The 19,162-nt window shown below is 40.4% G+C and overlaps 1 protein-coding gene across 1 annotated transcript in view; it reads left to right on the forward strand.

Annotated features, from left to right (window-relative positions):
• The window catches only part of klf7b (Kruppel like factor 7b), a 73,354-nt gene that overhangs the window by 37,974 nt on the left and 16,218 nt on the right, over nt 1-19,162 (forward strand). The window contains exon 2 of the mRNA XM_032529691.1: nt 11,526-12,177. Within this exon, the coding sequence (XP_032385582.1) occupies nt 11,526-12,177 (652 nt within the window). The remainder of the gene's footprint in view (nt 1-11,525; nt 12,178-19,162) is intronic.

Here is a 19,162-nt window from a genome sequence, read left to right on the forward strand (position 1 = left end):
TATTTTAAGGTACAAGAGTGTCTTTGGTGTTGCTTTAAATGGCATGTCCATGGTGTACTTCTTTTTCCTTGTGAAAAATACAGCCTTGCAAGTTCAGTTTGATGTCAGCAAAGATAAAACAAGAGACTCTGATTCAGTATTAGCTTATCCAGGTTTTATCATTTACATGTTTCTTTCCAAAAACAGTACAGCTAAAGGGATTTTCTTACAGCAGCCAGCATCGCTATACAAACCTTTTACAGACAAAAACACTGATGCGTTGAAGCTCAACGGTTAAGAGACTGAGCTGTTAGCCTGCTGTTCAGTCAGCAATGTTCTTTGTAGCTCTGCCTAAGCAGCTGGTTTTATTGAGTCACACACCTTCAACCAGAGAAGGGAGCTGATCGTTGATGGAATAAACTGCTGAAGTTTGTTTGCAAAGCAGGTTCCAACCAAGCACAGCAGACAGCAGTTTATATTAGCAATTTGTATCTTTTTAACCATTGTGTAGGTAGGATATTGTCCCTGTAGCTTTAGCTTCAGTTTACAATTTTTACATTAAAGAAATAGAATAGAAAAATAGAAGGAAACAATTGAATAGCAAAGAAATGCAATAAAGATATACATGAAAATATACATACAGTATATGCTAAAAAAAACACGCCACAAACTAAGTTAATTTTGTATAATGTTGTCTTTAGAATATTTCAATTGTCAACTATTCAAGTTCCTATCGTTAAAGATTATTTAAAACTAAGAATAGTGGTGTTTTTATCGCATTTTCGAATTGGTTGGTCTATCAAATTTCAGATTAATTCAGTGAAACAACTATCATACACACATCAGAGTGCTGCAGGGGTTATAGTGGTACTGGCAGCAGCTATGGCAGTATTGGAAGCAGAGGCAGGTTGAGATTGTCACCATCCAGCACAAAGATATTGGCCGGTTACTGCAGCTGGCTCAGTGCAGTGGAGGCATGAGGAAGCTGGTGTCTCCAAAATGGCAGCAGTCATGCATAAGTGAGCTGAGGTTCAGGCTGCATGAGAGGATAGTTTATTTTCTGTAGTCTGCTGTGCTACACTAGAGGGCCCACACATTCATGTCCATATACGTTGGTAAAAACTGATATTTTCAACCATGATGAGGTTTCAACTTTGTAACAGGGCAAGATAGTCTCCTGTTTTAACATGGCAATGCTCCCGTGCACAAGGCCAGGTCCATAAAAAAATGTTTTTCCCAGTTTGGTGTGAGAGAACTTGACTCGCCTACACAGAGCCCTGAACTCATCCCCATCCAACACCTTAGGGATGAACTAGAACACCGACTGTGAGCCAGACCTCATCACCCCACATCAGTGTCTGATCAGTGCTCTGGTGGCTGAATAGGAGTAAATCCCTGCTGAAACCAGAAGGGTGGAGGATGATAAAGCAGCAGATTAATGGCATTGTTTAGAAATGACATTACAATCCCATAGATGGTTGTGTGAGTTGCTCTGGCATCTGTCTGGAAAGCTGCAGATCGGACTGCACTATACACCAAATAAAAGCAAACAGATGTTTCAGTACTCACCTTAAGTACAGAAACTGTTTGAGTAGTTATTCTCTTTTTCTGAGGGAGTTGGAGTCATCACCACACAAGCCTCTACATATTCATGCATTTACTTCTTTGCCTCGTTAAAGTAGAAGTCAAAAGAAATGTCACTGCTCTTAGCATTTCAAAATTCCTCTTAATTCTTACTCATCATGGAATTATCTGGTGTAAAAACATGAGGATTTAGGACATTAGAGGCAACAACATTTCTTGTGACTTCTAATGTGTAGCCTTCATTGAATTTGTAGTTTAAATGTGAGCTAAAAATGATTGAATAATGATGTGGCACTGCGAGGTAGAAGGAGGTGTGTGGTTGTAACTCAGTGTGGCTCGGCACAGACGTTGCTTCAGTAAGTCAAACAACATCATCACAGGCAGCTTCATACAAACTGCACTTTACTCTCTTAACAAAGCACCAAACCCACATCTACTCTGCAGCACTGATGCCTACTCAGACATAAAGGGAGGCAGGTCGCTGCCAATGGCACCGGTTTGATAGTGAGGCATTGCATATATTCACACACATCAGTTAAAAGTCATTATGCTCTTCTCACTCTTACAAACACACACATCTACCGTGTACACAGCCGCATAAGCAAATTAGCTGGATAAAGAGCCTATTTTTGCCTTTTCCTTTGAGTGGCTAATTAGCCATCAGAGCCCGCTGTGTGGAGAGAGAGAGATACATCAAGAGGTAAAGCTTCAAAGAACAGTTTATGGAAGCCAAAGCACTTTAATTAGGACCTATTTGTACGAGAAAGCGAGGAGAAAAACATAATTTGAAGCCAAAAGCTGTATAATGTTGAGGGAAAACACTCTCTAATGCACACATGAATAAAAAGAGAGACAGGAACAAACTGAAAGGATTAGACTCGAGGAGATGAGATCTTCTCAAGGAGGCTTTCTACAGCAGCTTGCAGGGAAAACTGATTCCTCATACTTGGACATCAGTTTTGTGTTGTAGTCAGTGAGGAGGTTTACATGAATGCAACTGTGACACAGCTATATTTACGAGGAATAAGAATAGTGTGCGGAAGATACAGTCATTACATTTACATGCACACCAATATTCCAATATTATTCCGAATATGACAGTATAACAAATTTGATACAGATCATGTAAACAGCATATTCCGATTGGATATTGCAAATAAGGCCTTTTTCCCAAGATAGCAGTTTCCAATTAAGACATGTATACGGCACATTCGGAATATGCATCTCAATCAGGGATTTCACCGCAGGCTTATGGTCAGCTCTGTGCGTTGCTATGGTTTCTGTAAACAAACTAACCAGCCAACACTTTGCAAGGCTGGAGACCCGATGAGGAGAAACACAGCTACTCTTAAACCTTATCGAAGACTTCGATTTCTGGAGTTCTGACCGCCATTTATTTAGATTTACTCTTCAGTGTAGTAGTAGTAGTAGTAGTAGTAGTAGTAGTAGTAGTAGTCGTAGTAGTAGTCGTAGTCGTAGTAGATAACTTTATTGTCTGTGATACCAACTCTGCTAGACACAGATTCACACAGTGTTTTAAAAAAGACAATCTGGAAAAACCCATGTGTAAAAGAAAACATAAGCAAACATTAAAAGCATCACCTCACTACCCAAACGGTTGGTTTTGTCAATCTGTCAAAATCAATTTTACTGGTTTACCAACTGAATATACTTTAGTTGTACATATATGTTGCTTTATAATGCAATGGTCTATTGACAACCCGGAGGGTTATTGATAGATCCATCAGGCTTGGACAAATTGCAGGAGCTGGACTGTTCTTTTTCCCCAGTAGTTTTCATTTTTCCAGACTGATCTGTGTCTGAAGTGTAAATGTACTAATGCTCAGCTTATCAAGCATTTCCATGAGCAAAATCCCCATCTGTGTGTATAAAAGGCTGTTTTTCCACTGTTAACGTATACCTGACATTTACATCACAATATTTCCACCATGTATCTCCTACTGGCCGAGCTGCTGCTGCTGCTTCTTCATCTGTCTGTCTGTCCGATGTTACAGAGACATTTTAATCTTAAGAGTATGGCAAGAAACTTGTTCCTAATTTGAAACTTTTATATCTCCATGTTTTTTTCTATTACAAACCAGGTTGAGGTGTAGTGGAAATACCGCATATCAAAACGCTAAATCTAAGAAAAATGCTCACAGCTCATATTAGCTCATATCAGAAATGCTGCCTTTAATTGAGCTGTTAGGACTTTTGTTTTTTAGTATCACAACTATACTATTCATAGGTAGAAAGTGCCACTACAGTGCCGTTACTGTCAATTCCAGCTCCCGGCTCTGCTGCAATGACGGTGCAGAAATGCCGAGTGCGCAGAAGCAGAAGACTCAGGAACGCTGACCAATCAGAGCAGACTGGGATTTTTACAGACAGACAGTATGATGACTATGACGCCTTAATGAACAGGTATCTACCGGACCGAATAGCAACTCGGATTTTGGTGCCACTGATATCAATCAATCAATCAGTCAATCAATCAATCCCAAAAAATTTTCATACATTTAAAATGTAGCACAAATGTTTTATAGTTAAAAGCAATTGACCCCATCACTTAAATGCATCCCCAGACACCCACAGACACAGACCCACCAACAACATCCACACACACACTCTCTCATAAATACAATAAAACTAACATGTGGCTGAGCACGGAAAAGCTAAGTTAAAAAGCTTCTCTCAACAGCAGAAGCATCTCTCAACAGAATCATCACTGTACGTGACGCTAGTTAACACTACACTCGACAGCAGCTAACATTAGCCTAGCGTTAGCTAGCATCTGAATTAAACACAGTTAAAATGCTATTAACAGTGTAAAGTGGGACTGTATTTCGCTCTAGAGGAAAACAATGTGACATGAAGCAGTGTGCAGCTGCCGTTGTTGGAAAAACAACACAGATGGTGCATTCACTTGAAATCGGTAGCCTTGCAGTGCATTGAAAGCTATTGTAAAATACTCTTTTCCCATCTGGTGGTTATTTTTGTCATTCAACAGCAATTTACCCGTGAAATACTGTACGCTATTGTTATAGTTATTACTATATTATTAAATCATTTAATTTTGACCAAATGGCCTTAGCAATAAACCATTCTTTAATTTTGCTGACTGTTTAGTACCCTTCTTTTTTTTTTCTTTTTTTACTTTCTTAAAAAGTATTGGTTGGTGGCTGTGTTAAAATATTGCAGAATGAAAGCTGTTGATGTTGCTCATGTTCTGTTCAGTCATTTCTCTAGCAACAAGCACATGTGATGCAGACCATTATAGGAAGTGTCACTTTACAGAATCATGTAAATGGCTTAATTTCACCATTGTCCTACACATAACTGTGTGCATGCAAACACAGATGGAGCATCTCCTGCTGAACCACCCACTTCAGTCTGTTTGCTGAGCTCCATCCTCAATGATCTTTTGTCTGTCAAAAGCTCTTAGCGCTTCCATCCAGAGAGCCCTCTGCTCTCTGCATTTATTATTAATGGACTTCAGCAGGCTGCGCGCATGCACACCCATGCAAGCACACACACACACGAACACACGCACACATGCACACGCACACACACACACACACACACACACAAACACACACACACACACACACACACACATACATACACAGAAAGGACCTTGCACGCCACCGGTAGCTATTTTAGATGAGATATAAATCAAACACTCAAAATATAAAGGGAAAGAAGCGTCCATTGAGGGAACAGAGTACGCAGAAGGACAAGATGGATCCTTTGTTTTTATCTTCAGCTCTGCGAGTCCCTCCAGAGTCGCTTGCTCTGGAGGGAACTACTAGAACTGTTGGTTCCTTGTAAATTACAGAGTGTGGTCTAGACCTACTCTATCTGTAATGTGTCTTGAAATAACTCTTGTTATGAATTGATACTATACATAAAACTGAATCAATTGAATTGTATGAAAGTGTGAAATAAATCCACAAATGGATCACAACCAAATATAGTATATGTAGAATCACTATATGAACCTGTAGTGCCTTCAGATAAAGGATATATGCTATGCTGTGGAGTGACATTTGCTTTTGATCTTGTTTGACATTGATCTTAATACAGCTACATAATTAAATCATGCAACATTGAAGACCATGAAATTATCACAGTGGACATAATTCTGTAAAATTAGTACATTAACTGCAACTGTCCTCTGCAATTTGTCTCTGTACATGTGCGCTGTCATATAAACACAGAGTAATAGTCTTTATTGGTGACTGATTTCTTACACAGATCAACCAATAGAAATGAGAGTAAAGTGGCAGAGCAGCTGGTTCTACATGTGTTTCCTCACTAGAAATTAAAACTCCATGTCATTTGAAATTCTGTCTTCAACACTTGACTCTCCCTGATGGTTTTACAATAATACAGAGTTTGGCTTTTAATCCTTTTTTTGCTTTGTATGTTAGGTATTAACACTAGAGTACCCATGAGCCTCAGTGGCTGTGAAGAAGCTTGCCAGCCAGTGAAATCACAGATTTGCCATATTCTGAACACTTCATCATTGCAATCAGGAACAAAACACTGAACCTCATGCCAAATTCAATTGGGAAATTTGGAATGTCTGGCAGCTACGTTATCTCCCAATTGTTGAAAACAACTACAGAAGTGTCAACAAACTGGAGGCCAAATGACTGCCAAGCCACCAATGCTGTCGGTTAAATCCAGATGAAATCCATTATTAACACACATACAGCTATGCAGTATGTATTTGTGGGTTTGCTTGTTCGTATGTGCATGTATCTGGTATGACTACAGGGCTAGCAAAAAGGTAACTATTTCAAAATAATGCAAACACACTCACAAGTCAGAATAATGGGATTTTTTTCCACTCATCCTATTCTGCCAAAGATGACGTGAATGCAGCATTAGTTTTTTTATTTCTCCTTTATTTTTCTACATAGATAAACCTCTAACTTCAGCCAGCCATTAGCTGCCAGCAACTGAATCGGAAGCTCTCTGATTGGATGTTTCTTGCTGCAGAGGGTCTCTATTGACTTCTGTCCGAAAACTGTTGTGTTCACTGTGTTGTAGATTTGACTTTTTTTCGGTAAAGCAAATCTTCTTCCTCAGTGTTTGTACTGATGATTTAAGGATATATTTGTGTCCATCCGTGTGTTGAAACGTTCTAACAGTCAGTCAACAAAATGTGTTTACGGGAATGAGTGTTACTGGCTGTGTGTGTTGTGTGGTGTGTGGTGTGTGTGTGTGTGTGTGTGTGTGTGTGTGTGTGTGTGTGTGTGTGTGTGTGTGTGTGTGTGTGTGTGTGTGTGTGTGTGTGTGTGTGTGTGGTGTGTGTGGTGTGTGTGTGTGTGTGTGTGTTGTGTGTGTGTGTGTGTCGATGTGACCTTTCTCCATACGGTGTGGGACTGAGCAGGGGGACAGGAGGTGAGCCCTACACATGCTATCAGTCTGAGCTGTTAGCCAACTGACAGACACACACACACACACACTCACACACTCATTGTTACCTGATATTCATTGTGTATAGGAGAAACAGACAAAGGAGAAGGTTATTCGTGTAATGTCAGAGGCGGTGTGTTCACTGCCATCCGTGGGTTTGATTGCCGCTCGCTCCTCTTCTACAGCCTCAGGCTCTCTCTACCCTCTGTCCTCCCCGCCCACCTCCCACAATCCCCAGCAACAGTCCAGCCCCCGCTAAGAGACACACAGACCTTTCTATTTTTGATTTCTAGTCCAAGGGATAAGAATGGTACAGTGTGCTGTCAGAAATCACTAATAGAGGCTTCAGTTACTGTATCAAAGAGAGCTGATATTTATGGAGCTGTAGTTGTATCTGACTATGATTTATTATGTTATCCATACAGTGCACTAGTAAAGTACTCCTTTTGATGACCTTTACATCCTCAGAGTATCTTGAATCTGTAGCTGTGTTAGGCAGATGGCCAAGTTACCCAGATGTACCTCAATGGTACACTTGTGACTTTTAATTTAATATACATCCCACATTGATTTACAACAGTTGACACCTACCATCCAATCAATAACAAGTACTTCTGCAAACATGATATTTTCTAAACCACTGATTGGGAGAGAGAATTTTAAATTTAAAACAAACCTAATGAGTTAAGTTTGATAAGTTAATCGTTGGTGGGGATAAACTTGGTTCAACATTAAACACTGTTCTTTTATAATACGGTGCATAATTGGAATGATAGCATTCATTGTATTAACTTTTTGAATGTTATTTGTTTGAAACCACATTTGTTTAGAGGCCTGCATGATTGGTTGGGTTTGTAATCTCTCTGAGACTCTGTTAATATAACTATGAGTGATCAAAGAGCAGCGTACTTATCATTCTACTATCCAAACCATGCAGCTAAGTTGCCCTGAAATAAAGCATTTGGCTGTTTAAGTTCCACTCTAGATAACCTGATGTCTGCTTGATAATCTACAATATTGGTTTCTAGATGCATTAGCAATGACTGATCTAATTTAAACAGATATAATAGCCTCCTTTAGCGCGCTTGATTAGATATTGTATTACACAGGACTACTCAAAGGAATACCAATGCTAACAAATTGTGGCAACAGTGGTCAAAAGGCTAACCCGAGAGTTTTCCTCAGGACTATGAGCTTTTGCAAAAGATATTGTTACTTGGCGTCATCTTTGCTTCTGTACACGTAGCTTCTCATTTTCAAGTTTCCTTATGAAACAGTGTTACCCTCCTAAAAAGATATTGTCAGTTTATATTCATATGCAAATGGATATTCTTAGGAAAAGAGATATTCTTTTAAAATGAAGAAGAAAGGGGGGGGGGAGAGGGAGAGCAAAGTTCAGCTTATCACCACTCAACAGAAGTTCAGACTAAATGTGTTGGTTTGTCTGTCTCGTCACTGAGGCTGAGCAGAGTAAAGCTCCAGTGTTGGCCGGTCTGAATGGACCAAGTCAACCAGATGTGGCTAAGAAAAAAGAAAAACAAAATTCTATAGTGTCTATAATTTGCTCCAGTAGCAGAGGTGGAAAGAGCTAAAGGATCAAGATGAGAACCCTCAGCTGCCAAAGGCCTTTGGCTACACAGAGGAAATAATTCAATTTCAAATAGATACAGCAAAGGCGGTATGCTGCAGGATAGTGCTCGAGCCAGGTAGCTTGCAAGAAAGTGCTGAGTGGACAGTCACAGAGCAGCCTGCTCTCTCTCTCTCTCTCTCTCTCTCCTCCTCTCTCTCTCCCCTCCTCTCTTTCTTCTCTCCTGACAAAAGAAACATCACAAAAACCAGAAGAGAATGTGTTTACTCAACTATAGATTTTAAAGATTACTACCCAAGAATTGAACACTGTTTTCCTGGAGAGGAAAATAATTCAAACACAACAACTTAGAACCTGTTTTACACAATCATCTGCTCTTCTGTATTTACATATGCTATATATTCTCTTAATGATAAAGTTCAAATATTTCTGACTGGTCAAACATTATAATGCCATTTCTATGGCTGGACCAGGAATAGTAGCACACTTGTTGGATATTTAGTCTTAAAATTACAGTGATTATCTTCACTGTTATCTTCAGTGTTCAATGCTGATCTGTTTTGTGATTTAAGGATCATGTTTGCTACTTAATGAACCACTTGCATAGTTTTGTTGATTTTGCCACACAACTGTAACTGTAAACCTAAAGTTGAAAGTTAAATCCAGTTGGATCACTACAGTGATGATATATCAAGGTTGGACAGTACGTAAACTATACGTTTGACAGTTGGCAACAACTTTAATGAGGTTTGGTGAAGATTTCATTATTATAGTACATACAAAAGTCTTTATTATGGGAACACACAGGCAGATCCACAAACATTTAAAATCCATGGACCCAACATATGTTTCTTCAAGGGAACAGGAGCAGATTTTGGTGAGAATTTTCATGAAATTCATCGCTACTCCTATTGGTCAGATTAGTGGTTAGCCTTGTCATTACAGGATGACATGTCATAATGGAAAATATGTCATTATTTTGGGGTTAACCATGAATTGATTAATGACACGTTATTTTGCCATAAGTTTTAACAGTTTCATTGTGTCCATATTTACTAAAACTGCTGCTCTAAAATCTGATGTTCCACCATCTGGTTTGCATCTGTTCCTTTGTAAAACCATTTAAACAATAAGAGGCACTCTTTGTACCCTTTAGTAGCATTAGATTTTTAGTCCACATTTGATATCATACAGCTGTGGAAACTTCACTTTTACTTCTTTTCATTACGATCAGCTATAACAGCTACATGTGTCTTATTTCCCCCGTGGAACAAGGCAGACAGGAGTTCAATAAAACCTGTGTTGCAGGTGTAAGAGATCAAAGCAGGAGCAGGCTCGACTAAAGTCCCATGTAGACCTCAGAAGTGCAGTTGGTGGTTCAAGTGAGAAGGGGCAGGAATTACAGAGGACATGAAAGTGTATATGTTTAGCCTTGAGGTTAGAAAATTAGGTTACTGACCTAAAGGTTTCTGGCTCAAATCCCTTGAGGTGATGATGCCAGTGCCCTTGACCAAGGCACTGAAGCCCCAGCAAATGAACAACTGTGGTGATGCTGCTCTGCCACCAGAACTGGAACTGGAACTGGATGAACAATGCAAAGATGTCTCTGTTGTCTCTGAGTCAAAAGGTTGAAAAAACAATTGTAGAATTACTCGATTGTTTCTTTCTCCCTTAGCTTATCTCATCTAGCTTCCTTCTCTTTTATTTCTTTGTTTGACTTTCCCTCCATCATCTCGCTCAACTTCCTTCCTCTATCTTGTGATATAACTTCCATGGCTGGATGATTTGGGTGAGCAGAGGGAAACAGGCAAGGCTTCCACAGTTCAGGGCTCCGGAGAGCTCGGCCAGGCAGCGGCAATCAATCACAGACTAAATCCCTCCTCTCTCCGGACTGCCATGTGCCAGGTGACATGGTCAACATCTGCAGAGAAATATAAAGCCTGCAGTGCGTATTAGAATTGAAATAGACTAGTAAATAGTGGCTCTGAACACACTGTAGTTGGGAGAAAACCCCTGAAAGAAATTACACTGATCTTTTGTTCAAACAATCCTACACTCGTCCTTAAATTGTGGATGGCTGTACACAAGGCATGTGACATTGACATGGGAGGCTGCTTTTGTTCCAGATCCTAGCATCCTGACTTATGATCAGATTTTGTTTCTTTTAACCACAACCATGGTCTTTCTCTATCTTTAAGGTTCCCTTTGGAGTTTTTGACCTCTAGTAGCGCTACGGAGCCAATTTCTAATGAGTGTGTCCCCATGACCAGGGTAGCCAATGGTTGAATGACTTGATTGATGAGCTCTGAACTAACACCTCCATTGAGTGATCAAAAACCATGGAAAGTCATGCAAGTTCAACAATGATAGAGAGGTACTGTCCTTGGCATTGCAGTGCAATTCAGTGTAGTCGATGCTGGATTACTGTTTCAGTCAGAGACACGTTAAGGAAGTGAACATTTATTTCCTCTTAAAGAATCTGAGCAGCAACAACAAATCCTCTAACATATTTGTTTTTACATACACAATGACGGTGTACTGAGATCAGAGATTGCTGTATACATGAACATTAAATAACAGCAAAGTCAACAATGCCAAAAAATAATCTATGTATGATCTATGATAGCTGAAGTAAATGGTGCTGGCACGAAGGTATCAGCAAACTAACAATACGATTGGTGACGTTATAAATTCCTCTACACATGTTTGAATATGATTGTATGTTAGTCAACGGGTGTTTATATAGCTGATGTGTATCGGGGTATATAAATAAAATGGACTTGCTGAAGCATGGATGAACCTGATGACTAAAGGCCATTTAGTCACCAACCTTGCAGTGAGACAGCATCTTGCATGTGTAGATGGTATGACTTCAGTTGCGAGAAATACCTATCTAAGATTTGTACAGTATGTTTAGGTCTCACTCATGTGCTTCCTTTTCTTGCAGACATGTCTTGAGTTGGAGCGGTATCTACAGACGGAGCCCAAGAGACTCTCAGAGCTCTTTGATGAGGAGCTGGACTGTCTCTTAACACCAACCTTCATACAGGGCGGTGACAGCGACGAGGACCTGATGGACCCCCTCCTCCCCAACCTCCCTGACCAGCCCAGCCCACCTCCACTACTGATAACCCTCCCCAAGGTCCAGGCCAAAATCCTCCAGGTGCCCAACCCCAGCAGGACCCAAGCAGAGGCAGGTACTGAAACCCTCACCCCAAAGGACCAAGTCCTCGCAGGAGTCAGTGCCGCACAGCTCAGTGCCGCTGTTACATCCCTTACACCGCCATCGTCACCAGAGCTCGGCCGCCACCTCATCAAGCCCACACAAACACTGACCGCGACTGCGGACGGTACACTAACGCTCAAATTTGTGGCAAAGAAAGTTGGGTTTGGAGCGGCTAAACTGGTGGCAGCACGAGCATTACCATCACCGCCAAGCCGTGGAGGAGCCCTCAGTGACAGCGAGCAGGGAGGAGGAGGAAGTCTTGGAGGAGACATACCAGAAAACAAAAAGAGAGTCCACCGATGCCAGTTTAATGGCTGCAGGAAAGTTTACACCAAGAGCTCCCATCTGAAGGCACATCAGAGGACTCACACAGGTAGGACCTTCATTACATTTATTACCACTTTTCAGCACAAGTACTATATGTTACATTATTTCAGCACATTGATTATGAGGTTACAGTGCTGACTTTAAGTTATATCTTCAGGGTATTCACATCAATATTATGTGACTACTGTAATATTTGTATCCCTTTGCATACATGGAGTCATTTTGACAAAGATTTGCAACATAAGATCTTGTCCTATCATTTTTTACATGTTTTACTAATAAAAAAGAATACTAAGTTCACCACCTTATGCATGAACATGCAATAAACCTGGAATCTTTATCTGTAATTTATTTAACAATCATTTGTGAAATATGACACCGCCACTGTCATTTCTGATCTTTGTGCTCAGTTGCTTGTGTGAAATAAGTCCAAGGTCCCCCAGCTATAGGGCAATCCAACAGGACAATATACGTACTGAACAACAAAGGAGTTTTATAGCCAAACATTGTGATGTTTTTGGTTGGCCAAGTGATCCAACTGATCATGTGTTTGAATGCTAAAGACCAGACTGCAGGCAAAGTGCCCCAAAAAAAAGAATCAAAGCTGGCTAGTACAGGCCTGACAGAGCTTCAGCTGGGAATATACCAAGTGTCTGATCATGTCTGTGAAACTTGGCAACAAATATAGAAAATAATGACTTTATTCAAGTGTATTCAACTTTTCCAGTTACTTAACTGTGCCCTTGAATTAGGAGACTATATATAGGAGTGAAAACAATTCCTACACCGTTAACACACTTAAAGTAAAGCTAGTATGTCTGCCTCATGGTCTGTTTATAGTCTTTTTCCACCCAATGTGCGGGAGTTCAGAACCAACACAAGGAAAAATGTGTCCATGTCCTAAAGAATTGTCTTAACCTATGTTAATTGTCTTAACCATGTTAAGACAATATGTCTTAACCTGGAGGTTTGAGTAAGGCTAAAACCCAGCACATGTACATAGCCCAAAAGATACTTTACCTTGTGAGTTGTTGAACTCATGGAGATATTTGCAAAGAAAACATCAGAAGGTGGAGTTGTTGTTTTTTTAAAAGGCTGTCTGCTCGTCTTCTTCTGCTTCTCAGGTGATCCTCTAGATTTATTAATTTCCTCGTGCTCCTACTCATGGCCAAAATGCCCTGCCTCAGTAATTGCCTGATGAGTGATAGACTGGTAGTACAGTGACATTGGTAATTCAGCCGTGTCCAACTGGGTCAGACATGCAGCTTAAGCTGCTAACTACAGCTGCCCTCTCAGTGACCCTCAGACAGAACACACACCAGGCTGATGTGTCCAAGGGCTGTTTGCTGTGAGCTCTGCAAGGTGTAAGCATTCGGGGACGAGTTTGGGGTTAATGTAGGAGACACATGAATGAAGATGGATTTGACTGATGCAGATAATGATGAATTCTTGGTTTAAACCACATTAAGTCACCTGAACCGCATGTTGTTGTTTTTTCTGAACAAGTTATCACTCATATGGAAGCTAAACTTTTCAATCAATTACACAATTAAGTCTGTATGCCAAACAGAAGATCTTGTTTCACAAACAATAAAAGTAATTGTGGAAAAAGTGCTCTGACTTTTCAACCAAAATTCACAAGTAAACCAACCTAAAAAAAAAAGTTGAGTCCTCAAAAAAAAGCAGCCCTGCATTAAGACACAAATAAATACAAAGAGCTGTGTTAGTAAGGGTGTTATGGGTTGGGTTTGGGTTCGGAGGCTAATCAGATGTCAGAACTCTCCACATTGTTTGACCATACTATGAGGAATGATTTTACTGTGGAGAGCACATGATTTAGAGAGTAATATTGTGTTTTTAGTTGAACCAAATAAAATAAAAACCTTATGAATTGTTTGTCGGAAAATGTATTCAGCAATCATTATTTGTAGAGGTTGTTTTGATTTACGATTGGCGCTCAGAGCTAGCTACATCCCTACTTTGCTAGTGACAGAAACTAGTGTAAACGCACATATTTACACATTCTTATAAATCCTTTTCTCTGTTGTCCAGTCAAAATAAATTCTAGATTTTAGTTGAGTAACTGAGTCTGAATCCATCACTTATCTGCAGCAAGAGGTCTGTGCAGACCTGCACCACCTGGAGCTAGCATTGTTCAACTTTAGCTTGGACCCCAGTGTCATTTACAGTATCTGGAGTGGTTCATGGCCTCCAGTTGTCATCATCCAGTGTTAGCAGTTTCCTTGGTGTTCATCAGGATTACAGTACATAGCCTGCAGACCTTTTACTGTATTAATACTGGCAACCTTGGCATCAATAATCCAGCGTGTTACAGGCTTATATGATCCCAGCAACCATCGCACAGCTTTAAGTGTAGCATTACATTCAAGGCCATCACCTAGCATAGCCGGGGGAACCCACAGCTGTAGCTTTATTATAGTTAATCCAGAATGGAGCAGCTAGCTTTTTAGGTAGCCTGGCCGCTAGCTGCAAAATCTGTAATCTTCTGATGATTCTACAGTGGAGTCATGCTAACCAAAGATGAGCTTTTAAAGGCCAAATCCTTCACTGAGGAAAAAAAAGATACCCTGGAGAAACCGCCACTTCTTTGGTGTGCGTGTGTGTGGTATAAATGTTGGGGGGGGGGGGTATATTCCCAACCAATGTGTTCACTACAAGCACAGCACTGTGGTTTAATTAGCTTAATCCTCTTTTTGGGTTATAATAACCATAAATCATTGGACATACATGTATTGGAGGGATTAACGTAGCAGAGACCACGGGGAGGAGCAACTGCAGAAAGCCTGCACAGTATCAATACACTTACTGTCACATTGTGCACACCAGAGGCCATTAGAAACATAATTATACTGAGGTTTGTCAGGAGTTTACTGTTACATGTGCAGCAATTCCACATAATGTTGGTAATAATATTCCTCTGTTCATATCCAAAACAATTTCTCTGAGCAGCAGCAATATGAAAATGTTCAGACAGGAAGAGTTGTAACATTAAAAGATGTACAAATTAATTCAGTAAATCTCTAAAGTACCCACTCAGAGCTGATCTGAGTCAGAGCCAGGTTTTTCTGGTTCTCTGATTGTTTTTCTCACTCACTTGGATCTGGTTTTATCTCTATAAACACTAATATTTGTATCGTCCTTGTTGTTCAAGCTGCAGTCAAAAACAGTATACTTAACTACATACTTGGCACCGGAAATAGTAAAGGAGTGGAAGAGTATTCGTCTATAGTACACAGGCAACAACTCAGTGTGCAAGCACCTGATACAATATTTCCATTTGCATATAATTGCAGATCACGGTTAAAATACACATAGCTGCTGTCAAATGATGATTTGCTTCCATTACAGAAACAAAACAGAGACAGTTATATAATTGTGAAGAACCAAGAGTGGAGACGGGGGGGGGGGGGGGGAACTGCAATCCTAGCTCCATCAGTGAAGAAACACCTTTCAACAACTCAGACAACAAGTTGTCTGGTTGTGTAAAAGTTGAATGGCAGTTCTATCTTACCCGGGAAAAACCCCCAAACAACCAGATAGACTCCAATCAGCAAATGAACGCCAGCTGACAGCAATACACCATACAGGCTTAATGGTTTAGTAAAATCACAATATTTTTAGAGTGATAGTCCTCAGTATGTGTAAATGTGTAAAACTGTTTAACCTTTTTTTTTTTTTTTTGAAGAGGCGTTAGTGCGAAATGACAGAAAAACAGAATCAAATGAAACAAAAAGCAGCTTTATCACAAGCAGATAACACTACACAAACACTGAAAACATGACTAGAAAAGAATGTCCTCATAAAGATAAAGAGCAAATGTCTGAACTTGATTGAAGTAACATTCTCCAAAGCCATTCAGTTAGCCACACATCGAAATTTAACCAACACACCCTAAATGACAAGAGAGATTCGATACACTGGTAGTATAAAAATTAATTAGCACATTGCTGAAACTTGCTTGAATTTTGCAGTGTAATTGTATCCATTATTAAAGAGCACTGATTCTGCATTGATTTTGTGAATGCTAATATTAAATGATAATGTAGATTAGGTGCGCATTCAAATGAAAAGTCTGCACTGCATAACCTTGCAATGAAAATGTCATTTTGACAACAATTAATGCAAGTTTTGTGTTCACATTTTATGGTTTATGTACTGTACAGTATGTGTCTAAAGCTTGTATAGCAAAACAAAAAAAGACATTCGGATTTAACACATAGTTTGCAATGTAAAGTATAATTATGTGATTTTTAGTTCACAGGTTAAAACATGAAAAAACACTCCAGCTTGAGTTTGACTTCCCAAGACCTCAACCACCCCTATACTATACTCTATACTCCTCGACTGAATCCAACGTCCAGCCCCCAACCTGCTCTCTCTCTCTCTCTCTCTCTTCTCTCTCTATCTATCTATCTATCTATCTATATATCTCTCTATCTATATATCTATCTATCTATCTATCTATCTTCCACTTGCTCATTCAGTTCGGGTTGCCAAGCAACTGCATCACACTCTTCCATAATTGGTTAGTGGCTGTTTGATTGTACATGCCTGTTAATCTCTCTCTCTCTCTCTCTCTCTCTCTCTCTCTCTCTCTCTCTCTCTCTCTCTCTCTCTCTCTCTCTCTCCCCCCCTTCTCTTTCTCTCAGTTGCTAGGTGACTTTTTCACACATCCTTGCCTTGCCGTGCTATAATTGGCTGGCGTCATGGTTGCTGTGGCGTCAGGCCCAAGCTGGCCTTGCTTCATTCCTTTGGTGTGTGTGTGTGTGTGTGTGTGTGTGGGGGGGGGGGGGGGGGGTCCTATTAAATGAAATGGGGTGCCCTGGCCAATTACAGAAGACGGGTGTGAAACGGCCGCCTGTCTGGCACCTGCGGCCCCCACTCATACCCCATAACACCACACACACACACACACACACACACACAGGTTGAGAGTGTAGCATTTCTCCAACAGGATAAGCTGCCAAGGGCTTTACTATTGTATGTTGAAAATATTGGTCCTGTATTCAGTCGTGAGCGAGGACTCTGTGGAGTGTGTGGGAGGATTCACACATTCAGATACTGCTGCTGAAGATTCAACATGGAGGATTGTTAGTTCTTTACAGAACAAGATGTGAATCTGTTGGAGAATCACATTTTTTCCCAGCTGTCTGAATGTGGACCTTTACAAAAATAGCTGTTGTACATTAAAAGTAAAAATGTAACTGGAAAAAGTCTTGCATTGGTTGCGACAGTCTTGAACTCTCCCATCTTAATTAATCTCTTTAAACAACATTTGTGGATGTGAATTAGAAGTAACAAGACTACAGAAAAAACAAAGATGAAATATTGACCATTAGAGCCAAACCAGCTTTACTAACAGATGATAGTTCATCATTTCAGTTAATTGTGCCACTCGCACTTTTTTTTTTTTTTTTTTTTTACATATGCAGGAGTGCTCCCAAGACCTGTAAACAGACTTTGATGTGTAGTATTTGTGGAGTTCACCTTCTAAGAATCAGCGCATGTGTTGTTCTATAAATGCAATGTAAAATGATTAGGTGCTCCACTTTACTGCTAGAACAGTAGATACTAATTTAGCTAGAATATTGGCAGAACACCTCCAAGAGCATGTTTCAGCTCTTCAAAAAGACCAATGAAAGTAACGCTTGATAGCAAAACCCAAATGAATGCAAAAGCTAGTGCACCAGAGGCTAGTTTGGAGAGGGAGGACGCTTTATATTTGGTCTGGTCCCCTAACAAATAAGAAACTCTAGATGAGGTGGCAGAGAAGGCCTGTCTCTAATAATGCACTATGGTGAGGCAGCAACAAAACCCAGATCCCTGTTGTGGAAATCAGCAATTGACTGCACAAGATTTGACTGGAGAATTTGAATATGCAAATCTTGGAGAGAGCAGCTCATGATCTGAAATAAATTCACTCCGAGAACAACTGCATCTTCTTGCAGCCACGTTGTGTCTGTGGATGAAATACAACTCTGATCAAAGAGACCATGGAACTGGGGGGGAAATAAAGTGGAAGAGGGGCATCTTTCACAGTTGGATGTTCCTGTAGTACGTAATCTTTTACTGGCCGTTGCATCACCTTGCTGTCAGAGCTGCTCTGTACCTCAGATATTAGTCCATGTGAAGGTCTACCTTCTATAGCTACTACTATTCTGGTACAATGGTTCAAGGTGGGGAATTAAGGCAATTAAAGTTCAGAAAATCCATGTCACAGTTATGGCGTTTTTCCATTAATGGTACCTGCTCGACCCGCCTCAACTCTACTCGCCTTTTTTGGTTTTCCATTATGAAAAAAGTCCCTGGTACCTGCTAACAGGTACTTTTTTTTAGTACCACCTCAGTCAAGGTTCCAAGTGAGCTGAGACAATACCAAAAGGAGACGTGAAAACCTGCAGACTACTGATTGGTTGCAGAGAATCATCACTATTCACTGCGTCATCATTGCTAGCGACAGACGGGTGTGTCCTGAACAAGCCCGCCGTGTTTAAATAGTCTATCCAGCGGGGGTGTTTTTTGCTGCCTCCAGCTTCTATTGAAACTAAGTTTGTCTTCTTGCAACAGCCCCATGCTGAGAATTAAAAACAACACACCTTCAACGTTCTGTGTGTGCCGAGTTAGGTCACGGCAGTTTCCTGCTATGACAACCAGCCACGCTCGCCTCACGCATGAGCCGAGTTGAGCAGGTACCATGCAATGGAAAAACGCCGTTAGTTCTCCTGTTGGTATGGAATAGAAAAGTGTGGTGAGGTTGGAGACTTTGGAGACTTCGGGGACAGGAAAATCAAAATAGGAAGCTGCATCTGTATATATGCATATATCAAAGCGAAAGAAAAACTTTCAACTAGCAATCAAATGTTTTTCAAGAAGGTGTAACAAGATCACATGCTAAAAAGTATTTTTTTGAAACAACAGTAACAGCAGATTTCTTTTTTCCACCGGAAGTGGCAGACGTGCTCATCAAACTGAGTTTCCATTTTGTTGCCACTATATTATTTATCTGTTGT

The sequence above is a fragment of the Etheostoma spectabile genome, chromosome 11 (genome assembly GCF_008692095.1).
Source record: "Etheostoma spectabile isolate EspeVRDwgs_2016 chromosome 11, UIUC_Espe_1.0, whole genome shotgun sequence".
Lineage (NCBI taxonomy): Eukaryota > Metazoa > Chordata > Actinopteri > Perciformes > Percidae > Etheostoma > Etheostoma spectabile.